Source organism: Megalops cyprinoides, chromosome 8, assembly GCF_013368585.1.
Source record: "Megalops cyprinoides isolate fMegCyp1 chromosome 8, fMegCyp1.pri, whole genome shotgun sequence".
In the NCBI taxonomy this organism is placed as follows: Eukaryota; Metazoa; Chordata; class Actinopteri; order Elopiformes; family Megalopidae; genus Megalops; species Megalops cyprinoides.
Window position 1 is genome coordinate 10,293,937 of NC_050590.1, and position 13,091 is coordinate 10,307,027.

General features: G+C 40.4%; 1 protein-coding gene across 1 annotated transcript in view; it reads right to left on the bottom strand.

The window, feature by feature from the left end:
• The window catches only part of LOC118782358 (immunoglobulin superfamily DCC subclass member 3-like), a 56,002-nt gene extending 51,502 nt beyond the window's left edge, over window positions 1–4,500 (bottom strand). Inside the window, exon 1 of the mRNA XM_036535675.1 lies at window positions 4,437–4,500. Coding sequence (XP_036391568.1) covers window positions 4,437–4,500 — 64 coding nt within the window. The remainder of the gene's footprint in view (window positions 1–4,436) is intronic.
• Between the last annotated feature and the right edge of the window lie 8,591 nt (window positions 4,501–13,091).

A 13,091-nucleotide genomic window follows, 5' to 3' on the forward strand; every position in this document is an offset into this window, starting at 1 on the left:
AAGCTTGAATTTTATTCAAGATATTTGGGATTGCATTAACAACACACTTTTGTTATTATGTGAGTTGCATCTATGGAAGCATACAGAAACATACTCTCTTGCCCACCACATCCTGTTAAAAAACGTTCATTCCACCTAGAAATAAACACAGCACATTATCTATGCACATAAACACTCTCTCGCTCCCTAAAACAAGTACTAGGAAAAAGGTCAGAGTAGAGAGCTGGTGCCTATGTGAATGTCTGTTGCTTTTTGCTTCACCTTGAAAAAACTTGCCTTATGACAGATAAGATGAAATTCAGATGGTTTCTGTGGACTTTCAAAGGGCAGAAAGTCCCTGATAAAAGGGAGAAAAAATAGGGCTTCGGAGATATGGATGTATTCAACACCGCAAAAAGTGAGTGTGAGGCTCACAGTGAAAGACCAGTGTAAATATTTCAGATTGTTCTCACCCCCCCCCCAAACACACATCGAAAAACTCTTACTTTGCAAGGATTATCATCATAGACACAGCTAAGTCTCTGGGATAACACTTATGTTGTCTCTCAGCCTGTCTCCACTGTTATCTGAGAACAAAGTGATTTTTTTTTCTATAGATACTGTAGCCCCTGAATTTTATAGTTAAAAAAATTGACAAGGGAAAAAAGTACCTAATTGATGTGTGGTAAAGAAGCATGTCCAGTGTTCTCTTTGATAAAAGGGGAGGCTTAGAACCCTATCTCTTCCACCCATGGCTCAGGGTGTTGGGTTTCAGCTGGGTATGGACTGAGAGCTGCCTCAAGCCTTGGAATCTGGCTGGAGCAGGACTACAGGAGGGTCAGGAGGGGAGCTGGGGGGTGGGGGTACCACCAGCATCATCACTCACATTCCAGCTGCAAAACATCCCCCTTTATGTGCAGTCAAGGAACATACCTACAACTTTGCTGCTAAAGAGCAAACAACCCTGCTTTCTCCCTGCCATTCTTTCATCATCATCTCTCTTCTTCTCACTCTTTCTTTCCCTCTGGCTTTGTCTCTCCTCTCTCTCTGTCCCCGGTCTGAATCAATAGAGTATTTTACGTGACATGAACAAAAGCCATTGTGGAAATGTGTAGGAGAGAAGTGGCCTGCCAGGGTTGTGTCCGAGCGGTGTGTTGTAACAGGGCTGTAACGATGCTGCCCTTATGAAGGGAAGCGTGCTTCTGTGGCGCTGTCCAGAGCGCTGCAGGCACTTTATGTTCTCCTGCTTTAGTGTTTGACACAGGAGGCCAGTATATAAACAGCACATGATGAGCCCTCGGGCAGAGCAATCAGTCATGCTTTCTGTTTGGGGGGGAAACAAATGAAGCTTGAAAAAAAAAAAACCCACCTACTGTAAATGACATGACACAAGTAAAACACGGGTTACAAAAATGTCACATTTCACCCTCCAGAGGACATGTTGTTTGTTGTGTAAGATTGGTCCACTTAAGAGCATTCAGTGTACAGCTTTTAAAATGGTCAGGGCCACGTTAATCCATTTTGTCAAGTGTACGGAAGACTGAAATGAGCTTGACAAGCACAGTGTCCACCATATGTTGCCAATGTCAAGAGTATACAAGGTTAAAAAGCAAAGTACATGAAAGCTGTCTGGGTGAATGCAGGTGCATTATGTGGTAAATGCAGAAGGCAAAAGCATTTCATAAACTACTGCCATTTCCTCCTATGAATCGACTCACCACAGTAATCTAACTGGATCAGATCTCTGTAGGTTGCAGCTGTGCACAGGAGAGATATTGATCATTGTGCAAACATTTCATTCTCGGAATACAGGGAATGAGTGTCAATATTTTTGCATTCAAGCCCCAGATCTGAGAAGAAACAACAAAGAACTCTGTACCACTGAAACATGAAAAGAAATGTTAGGCCAACCTTCAGCATTATATGACTAAGGCATATGGCATATGCTTCAACTTCCAGTATCTCATGTCAGTCAATGTGTTTTTTTCCTAAAAGACAAAAATCAAGCTCTTTATAGGTTTGCTTTTGTCTGCCTTTGCTGCTTAATGCCATCTTCTGCAACATTCACATATAAAATAAACCGAGGGGAGCAAAGAAGTGCAAAATTATATATCAGCATTCCAGTCACATGTTCAGACTTCAGGTTCAATTGAATCCCATGGAACACTACGGTGCCTACTGCCGTTCGAGCTCTTTACAACAGCCACGCATTAAGTAGGTGACCGCTGACGAGAGATCTGAACCAATCCAGGTGAGGCACAGCCTTTAAAAAGTAATAAAGGCCACACATAATGGTCGTTCTAAAAAAGGGGAAGGGCAGCCAATTCCTCAAGCACTGCGGGGGTTTGGGATTGCCTCAGCAGGAGTACAGGAGCCCGGTGGGATGAAGGAGACCACATCTCTTTATGCGCGGAGTGCTGGGACTTTCTGCTGACATCTGGCCCAGCCTACAATGCTAAGGAAGCAACTTCTGAACCATGAGTTCAGGCACAGTAATGCTGTTAAATATGCACTACCAATAAACTATGTCTCTGCATACAGGTGATATCCATTTGTGATGTTGTCTTACATTTCATAATGTACAGGCACACGTATACTGTGGTTCTATTGTAACGCTAGTGAAGAACTTAAAGGGAAAACCTGCATGTTGTGCTGAATAGTGCCCCCATGAATGTCTATTTTGTAACAGCATTTTACATTTGTAATAACATATTCCATTTTGCTGTGTAGTTTTCTTAGGCACAATATAAATCCAGCTCCTGTAAGATGTGAAATTCACCCCAGGGGCCACACATGAAGCTGTGAGGGGCCTCAGCTTCACCACCCCTGTTGTATGTACTATAAGCTACTGTGGGTTCCTTACAGCGCAGCGAAATCCCAGAGAACGGAACTGGGGGCTTGTATGACAGAAACTGTCAATCACTGCTAACAAACGGGCCAATGAAATAAAAAAAGAGAAAAGGTACTGACTTGCCCTTGAATTTTTACACATACTCTCTCCAGGAAACAGTGCTGATTTTATCATGAGTACAATAAACATTTATAACATCCAAAGAGTCAGTGATCATACATGCATGTTTCAAAATAGGCAACAGACAATCGACAGGAAAATAGCTAGAAAAGACACTTGAAATTGTACTTTCATACAGACATGCTTTAATACTTCGCTGGCTAAACGATCTACTTAAGTTACTTGTCTAAACAAACTTTAAGTCTCTATACATCTGAGAGACACTGGAATACCTCAGAGAAGGTTAATAAAACACTTAAATGTTAAAGACATGGAATTGAATAACCAGTCTTACACATATTATAATCAAATTCAGCAATGCTGCAATCAAGTAAACAATTCTTTGCCATCTCTTGCCCTTTCTTTAGTGAAGATGGATACCAATTTACAGCTACACGTTAAACATAGGCTCGACTACAGCACCTCTTAAATCAATATTTTCAGGAAACATGTTCAGATGAATACCGTGCTGAAGAGCACATTGCAGTAGTTAGTTTTTCGAACAGCTGGTTCAATCAGGCGCGCGCACACACACACACACACAGTTCATTACCACCCTGATGCATACCACGTGGAAATACATACTGTGTAAACACAACAATGAAATAAACTGTAGTTCTTATTTGATATACAGGCAAAATCAGTTAGTCCAGCTGCGCTGACTTGTTTCGATGAAACAAACGGCAAAGTGATTGTACTCTTTTTGAGATTAACCTAACACTCTCTAAAGAAGAAATACCGATTAAGAACAGAATCATAAATCAAACAGATTACGCACTCTGATGTGATGCAATGAATAAACATTTAAGTTCTACAGCTGGGATAATTTGCATACCACAAGAACAGTGTACTGTGGAACTGTATTCTGGCGTGTTGAAAATTGGAACGAGACTAAACACACATGCACGTGCCGCTACACATGGAGGCTGCACGATAAACTACAACTGCACAAGTACCCGAGACCCCCAGATACTGTGTTAACAAGTTTAAACCACATCACAAACATCATACCCACACAAAGCGTTGTAGGAAAAACAGGTCAGCAAGTTCATGTTCATTAACCTGAACTCTCGGGTAAGTCCATTGTTTCTAACTGCATACACATACATTGTCATTCACACACTGATAGAATATAGAACTATACAAACTAAGCATTATCAACTAATAATTTAAAATGAGTAATTATTACAATATAGTAAGAAAAATAAAAGATACACCAATAATAACAAAAAGAAATCACTGTGCAAATGAAAGGCTTTCATGAATACTAGCCACATGCATTCCAGCAAAGCCAAGTTCATGGACAGTGGAGTGGGTCAGCAAGACGCGTGACATCCAAACATGCCCAAAGCACCGGCTACTCAATTCGAGGGCGAAAGACGGCACAGTTCCAAAGAGGTGTTACCAAGTAGCAGAATCAGTATCAGTGATACCAATTAACACTCACCCGCTAGAGCACTCAAGAGTAATCCAAGTAAGCATGAAACCTGGCAGCGCTTTCTGGTAGCCATTTAAGCACTTAAAATAATACGAGGCTTGCAGAAACAAAGCGAGGCAAAAGGTGGCAAACAGTTAGCTAGCGTTTCATGGTCCGAGCTACAACAATTGGTGGCTCGCGGGGGTCGAACATGCTTGCGCCATTTTGCACATCTATCAGGAATCCGTCAGCATCCCGCGTTGTTCCTTTATTTCTCCCTCTCTGTCACTGTCTGTCCTTTCCAATAGCAAACATTCGCTCACGTTGCTGTCTTTTCTCCAACCACACAGTTCGTTCTCTCTCTCTCTCTCTCTCTCTCTCTCTCTCTCTCTCTCTCTCACACACACACACACACACACAAACACACACACACTCTTCCCCACCTCTCTCCTCCCCCTGCCTCTTTCGCTGTCTCTTTTTAAGAGGCTCCACTTGGGGAACAAAAGACCTGACCGCTTTAAAGACTAATGCAGGGTAGCATAGATTTGCCTCTTAGAATCTCCTTTATTGAAGGGTGTGAAAAATAGTAACAATTATCATTTATTTTAATACGGCGGTCATCACAGTCACATTGCCAATATGATACAAGGTAATGCACCCATTACTAATCAATTTTTGCTAATCCTAATAATTTCTAATTACCATTATGAAGAAAACCTGTAACAATGGTTATGGTGAAATTAAACAAAGATGCGTTAATATGACGTTGGAGGTCAAATATGATTCTCATGTTTGTTATCGATCGCGGAAAACGACTACATTTGTAGCGTTATCTCCAGTGAATATAACAGATTTTTAACAGTTTAAACTTCAAACATCTCAGTGATTGCACGAATACCCCATGAATAGGGAAATTAAAGCGAAAAGGTATATATCTCATCAATCTATGTTATTAGTTAAGTTCAGATAGGTAACACATATGGGCTAAACAAAGCACAGAAATATATGAACTTGACGGCAGTAGTACGTCAAAGGCCAATAGGCGGCGACATCTACTGGAAATGTACCGCAAAGTCATCTACTTCAGACCGCACATCATTTGACCAAAGGGAATTACGGTACAGTTGTGGACGGTGCTCTCGGGAGGCAATATTGAATATAGATTTTCAAAGGAAATCAGAAACGACGTGTATACATATCGTTGGACAATATGAACATCTGAAGCGCAGGATTTGTGTGTCCTGCAAAGACGCTCCAGGTGTATAAAAAGTTAACAATAATAATAATAATAATATAGCAAGCTGAGGGCTTGGTATTTGAAGGACAGGATGTTGGAGCTTGGCTAACAAAATGAAAGTGTAAGGCTGAGCAGAGAGAAAAATAATTCATCAAGGATATGAGTGAGAGCTGAGTAGTCAAAAAATGTGCCAGAAGCTTACTGATTTAAGTAGTGTGACAATCTATGCACACAGGTTAATGAGATAGCACATCCGACAAAATAAATGAATAAATTTTTAAAATCAGCTGTTTGATACCAGTAGACATGCACCGCTACCGCATCCAGAAAAACAGGGAATGTGAGCAAAATCCTGACTACAGCAAACTGCTGTGTGTGCAGAAATGTTCCTCAGTATAATCCAGGCGTCAGTAAGAGCAAACAAAGTCCGTTCTTCCAAATGCCTTTTTGGAAGATGTCAGACGATCCTCAATTCCGACCGAATTTTAATGAGGGCTTACTGATGAGAAAAACAGGAAGACACGTTGCATAAGAATAAGTCTTCTTAGGGATGGTGTGGTTGAATTAGGGACAAACCCACCTAATGAATATCTGGAAAGGGATAACTTGCTAGGTGGGAACACACTTCTCCTTGACGGAATCTTTGAATTTTTATGAGTGAGATGCTTTAAGCAGTCTTTATATTGGTACATTTATTTATTTTTTTTAAGTCAGAGGTTGCATCCATTCAACACTTAAAGCATCCTGGTGCGAATAATCAGTTAACAACTGGCTAACAATTGTGCCAGTAATTTATGTTGATGAACAGGACTCTAAAACAGCTACAACTTTTTTGGAAAGTAATCAATGAGTTAAGGATTTGAAACGTGAATATCAGCCAGCTCAATGCCCAAAGTAATGCAGTGCTGTGGCTAGAGAACCAGGAGGTTACAAGTCCCAAACTGGCATTACCATTTCACTAAGGAGAACAGGTGATTACTGTTTCACAAGGAGCCAGTACTGTGTTGCTTCATTAACAAAGATTGACTGTGGATAGAAGTGGTCTTATGTGCACCACCAGAAGTATTGGGTAGGGGAGCGAACAGCTTGCAGGCATTTGGATCTGGTGCTATTCTTCTTTCAGTGTGGCACCTGGAAAAAGGCATATGTGTTTCCTTTGCGTTGCTCTATTAAGTAGCCAACCAGTAGCTAAAAATGCTTTCTAAATAAATGAATGCAATAAATGCATAAAAAATTGCAGTTATTTGTAAGGACCTGGGGAGTTTTTTTTCTACTCTGCCTATTCTTCGATTATGAGAGCATTGATTGCATAATACTTGAGAGCTTTATTGTCATTGTCATACTTCTAAATGGTAATACTTCAATCTGCGATGAATAATGCCTGACAGCACAACAATAATAGATATAGCACTGGATTTAATCCACAATCCACAGCCAGGCTGCTTTTTGACAAATATGTATGCACAAGTTTCATGCGTGACATACCTTTACTGCATATGTATGCCTTTCAAAATATCACAGTTAGCATCATTATGAAGTGCCACTAAACCTAAAACATGTATAGTATATAATAAAGTATATAATTTACTTCATGTTCTCTTAATTAATCATTATCAAAGGAATGCAATGCTCCACCTACTGATGACAACTTTGGAAAGTGGTCAGGGGAGAATACATTAAAATGCCTTGTTTGTCTGGGCTGTCAAGTCTGTCAATCACCAGATTATGTCTGGTTAATTATTAAGAGAACATAGGAAGAAATACTATAATATAAGTAAGCCTTTTGCAATACTCATCACAGGCTTATAAAAATATTGCCAGGAATTGAGTGCTGAAAAAACATAAAGCCTGTCTGCTGGCCACCTTTATTCTAGAAAGTCCTTTACATTAGAGCTGTACTTACAGACTGTGTTTGAGGTAAATGTGTGTGTGTGTGTGTGTGTGTGTGTGTGTAGAAACAGATGCAAAAGGAAATTGGTAAAAAAAAGGAATGAAAATACCCTTCCCAAATTGAGTTTGACACCCTTGTTATGCAAAGAAAGTGCGCTGGTACAAGAACACAGCATGTGTAAGAAGCACACGGGATGGCTTTTCTGTAACTGGTCAAGGTAAAAATCTACAGACAAGATTATTCAGAGGAGCAATCAAAGCCTTCAAGCTGCTCGACATCCTATCCCTGGGGAACACCCATCTCTTTCAGTCCTCTGCCGTCATTCTCAATCGTCCTGCTGTCAGGCGAGAGGCCCCAGGGTCCCTTCCTGCCCACCTCACACTCTATCCCTAAAGGTCAAAATGAAACATGCCTGAGGAAAATGACATTTCTTGCTATGCAGGATAATTACTCTGATCCTATTTCGAGCATGACAACTATTTCCCCATTTTCGCTCCAGCAGATTATTTTTGATTTAACAGTATAATGTTGTTTTGTTACATTCATGCAGCGTTGAGAAAAAATAAAGAAAAAAAAATTAAAGTAGGCAACAATCCATATTTTCTGTGCAGAAAATTTGGCTCTGTAGTAGAATTACCCTTTACTTCAGGATTTGACTGTGGAAACCTGTACCATAAAGTTAAGAGTTACAAAGTAAAATGTCAGATAAATTTTGGAGCTGTGCAGTTTATTATGGATAAATACACATAAACTTACCTACATGTATTTGGATAAACTATGTTGGTGCAAATCCTAATTATAACCCTGTACAATATTTTCTTATAATACATATTTATGAGGTTAAAAACCTTACTTTGTTTTATCTACTCTGGTCAATGTGTTCCACGTGTTAACATGTTCATCATTTTGCTTTTTTACCATCCCACTATTTTCCAGGAGTCTCCCAGGAGTCTTCTCCCAGACTGACTATTAAAGGGTCAGGGAACCATTTCCCAGTTCTTTCTATAGAGGCTAAATGTTCCTCCAAGCCCAGCAATTTATCCCTTGACCGTGACATGCGAAGACAACCTTCTTCATGTCCTTGAGATATTTACATTCACATGGAAATACAGATGAGAACAATTACAGTAGTTCAATCTATAATTGGAAAATGATTGGGTACAAAGCTACCTACTTAAGTCAAAGAGGACCTTGAGGTTCATTTTATTGCCATCTGATGATTTTTTTTAAGGAACAGCTACAGTATTCATAGTCAAAAGTACGGATGTTTTTGCATATCAAGGTAATTGGGCAATGTACTAGAGAAACTGGAACCTTAGTACAGCTAGAGCCTGGAGCTGTACATCAAGAAGTAAAAACAAGAATGTTTCTGTACTCTGTCTCTGAAAATGGTCATACTTAGTTCAAGCCTTGTGAAGAGTTCACAGTATGGAAGTACAGTACACCACAATATTGACAGTGGTCACTGTTAAGGTCCTTCTACTGAAATTTTACCAGTAGTCATAGAGATCAATCAACAAGATAATAGCGTTTTATGACATTACAAACAAATGTGTATAACAAATATATGTATATACATCTATTTTATACAAAATTGTCTTAAAATTTTAAAAAGTCTAATACTACTGATCCAAAATCATGATGTTAATACACACCGTAGAAACTTACAGAAGAAAACTGCTATAAAACCTACTTCATGGGGAGAAAAGTTGGTAAAAGCAAGAAATGAATATTACCCACAGTCCAGAAGAAAAATGTCTGAAAACAAAAGATTCCAAGGTTTCCCACACTCCACATCTGATTCCTGGATACTACAGGAGTCACCAGACAGAGGGCCAAAGCATTACAAAGGATGGCTTATACTGTATTTATTCAAAGCAGAAAAACACAATACTGAGATGGAAACAGCCACCCACATTAAAAGACAGGACTGATTGTACATGTTGTTCCAAGCAGAGGGTAACAAAATGACATGTTTGTGCCCCCTGTATTCTCTACCACAATTACACAGTTAACTCTAAAAGCACAAAAATAACCGAAGCATGGTATAATAAAAGAAAGTAAGAGTCATTTCCACAGATTATGAGCATATACTGTGTTTATACCTGCTCATATTCAGCTTCATCTTTTGTCCAAACCCATAAGAAACAGCCAACAGAAAGACCATATATATGTTATACAGAACAGATATTCTCCACATGTCATGTATGGTACTCCAAATGGTCTCAAATCAGGTTGTAATCAGATTATTACATCATCATTTATTTGGTGTATAACTGTACACAAAGCCTTGTTTGATGCCCTTCTTATCGTTTCCTTTATCAAACCCATTTTTTTGGCCTTTTTGCCCACTGGTAGTAAACTGGTAGTGATGTTATTGTGTGAGCGAGTAACTAAGCCAGAAAGCAACAACATTCTCTCTAGAGAAGCTTGTTGTTAAACACTGTATTTGAATAAAATGTCCTTTTCTGGTCTCCGTGGAAACAAAATAATCCTTGCCCATCTACCTTATGTCCATAGGATTTTCATCCTTTGGAGACATGCCAATTTTCCTCTGTAAACCAAGGATCATGATAGAAATGATCCTTGCAGATCTGCGCCATTAAAACGTGCTATTCATTGATGTAAACAACAGGAGACAGGCAGCTTCGTCCTGCTAGTATAATTTGAAAGGCTGTAAATAAAACTGTGAAAGTAAAGACTTCTGAATAACATACAAGTTCACAATAACAAAACTACCATGTGCAGAAATTAGGTAGCTCTATAGACTTGGCAAACTGATTGGAAACTGCTTAATGGCTTAAAAACACATGACCCTATCTATTAAAATATTAAGTCCTCTCCAAAATTTAAATGTGAATCTTAGTTGTACATTTGTGTACATTTGTGTGTGTGTGTGCATGTGTCTGTGTGTGTGTGTGTGTGCGCGCGTGCACGTGTGTGTGTGCATGTGTTTGTGTGTATGAGTGTGTATGTGTGTGTGTGTGTGTGTGTGTGTGTGTGTGTGTGTGTGTGTGTGTGTGTGTGCGTGTGTTTGTGTGAGTCTGGATACTGAGGCTGAGGGATGGAGCCAATCAGCACTCTCAGAATGAACAAACACAGGTCTGTTTTCCCAGTGCCACAGCAGTATCCACAGAAGAAAACTGGCACTCATTAAGAGGGGCAAGGATATGGCTTCAGGAGAGCTGAACAAACACTGTGGTCACGATTCCTCACCGTCTTCCCACCCATTAAAGAACTGAGCTGACAAATACAATCATGCACTACCTTTTAAGTCAGTTTGCCACTCTAGGACAAAAGAAAAGTGTGTTCTGAATATATATGGATCTATGCTAGCGCTGGCTCCTTGAGGAAAGCACACATTTCAAAAAAGCTTTTCAGTAACATAAACTGATGCATACATGGAGGGCACAGCTCACAGGAATACGCTGTTGAGACACAGTGACATGTACATCTATGTGCTTCAGCTAAACCAGAATGTTTGTAAGTCCTCCCCCCCTCCCCCCGTTGCAGTGGAGTTACTAGTGAGTCACTGCAACAGGGCGGACAAGACTGTAGTTTGCAATGGATTAGAATAAGGGGAAGGCCTTTCCAGGCGGGGGGGGGGGTCAGTGTCTGCTCACAGGCTGGAGAGGCTCGGGAGGAAGAAAACCGTTGGTGAATCCCTCTCCTGGGGGGCTGGGTACATGCTGTGCCCACCTGACAATTCTTACCTGAGATGCCCCTTGCACCTGCTGCCCTTTGTGAAGTATAAGAGAACCTCAAGGGCAGAGATACAGGGGGCTGGGCATGGCAGCCACAGTTTCTGAGAAATAGCCTTCTGATCTGGCTGGAACAGGCTGTGTTTAAGGGGTGTGGTTTCTGGAGGACTGCCTCTGGAGACCCCGACAGCCCGCCCCTTTGGTGTCTGTATCCCCTTACCCCAAATCAGACAAGTCAGAGTGAACGATCATTTCTGTCTCCACTGAACCTGGGTGCTGCATGTTGAGCCTCTCCTCAGGGCTACTCTGCAAGACAGACAGAGTGACAAACACAGACATATAGGTATAGGAATGGATAGAGACATTAAGGCTTTTGCTTTGAGTCAAAAAAATACCTGAAAACGCAAGGACTTTTGGGACTGTTGAAAGACTCAACAAACTAATATCATTCATAGTTTATATCATTTAGCATTCCAATGTAAGTAGCGAAGTGAAAACACACAAAATTCAATTATATTTGTCACCTTCCTTCATCTCCTTTCCATTCAATGACACAACTTATTTGTGTGATGGCATCTCTGTCCCCATGTAATGGCCAAACATTTGATTGGGGACCCCTCTTGCAAGTAGAAAAGTGGTTAAAAGCAGAAATATCCCCCTTCTGAATAATCAGGACATAAAATGAACTTTTAACTTCTAACTGTTTTTCAGATATATAATCTATAATATCTTAACTATGCATAAGCTGGGCATGGGGATAAGCTAAACCATGAGCCAAACCTTCATGACAAAAACAGTTTATGCATTCTGTGGCAAGGGGTGTTAACATGAAACAGTCTGTGCTAAGGGACTGACATTGCTGAGAGAGTGGATCAGAGCATATGCTAGCTGCAGGTTGCGTGAAAAAAAGACATGTCTTCAACCCGTATCGGGTTACAAACCACGTAAGGCAAAATGAAAATCTCTAGAGGCTATGGTCCGCCCACTCCTCTCAACCGTTTCTCCCAGAATTACCCGTGTAGAAAGATGAGATTGACATCTGGGGGTGTGTCAGGGTGAGATTGCATTGTCACATTGTAATCTGCCACTATATAGAGGTATATTACCTGCAGACCTATGTCTATTACAACTTGAAAAAGGGTGTGCATACCTTTATGTCTTTATTGTACACTGTAAATATATACCTGAAGAAGTCTCAATGGCTGGCAGCAGTCTATTGTCTCTTTTTACTTTGTGATTCGATGTGAGGGCAACATTGTGGTTCATGCAGGTCTTAAAGTGTCATTATACATGATGTCTTTGCCTTTCCCATTGCACTAAAATGTGGTCAGGTATTAGTCCCAGTATTGCATTTTTAAATGACCAGTCAGTCTTTTTAATCTTGGTGTGTCAATGAATCTTGGTCACCTTGAACCCCAATGACAGGCTGTTATTACCTGTGTTGGTACCTCTAAGGTGCTTCTGCCACAGGTATGACAGAGCCGTGCAGTGACATCAGTGTTTCCAGTTTGTGATAGTATTTACATTTTGGCCTTGAAGCAAATTGTACTGTGGTACTGTGAGTCCAGCTGTTCCCCTCCAGCTTCTCTCTAGAGGCACATCAGGGAAAAAAGGCCAAATGTCAGAGGTGTGAGGATGGGGCGGTTCTGCTCATACATACCCATTTACTCAACATACTCAGTGAGTGTTAATATTGATTTCCAGAATCTCTCTCTCTCTCTCTCTGTGAAAGCTGCATTTGTTATCCTTTAGGTATATGACAGAAATCTACAAGCATTTTATGTATCTATTCATAGATAATTGCATGCTCTGTGTTTGTGACAAATAGTGGCAGTAACATGGACATCTTCAAAATG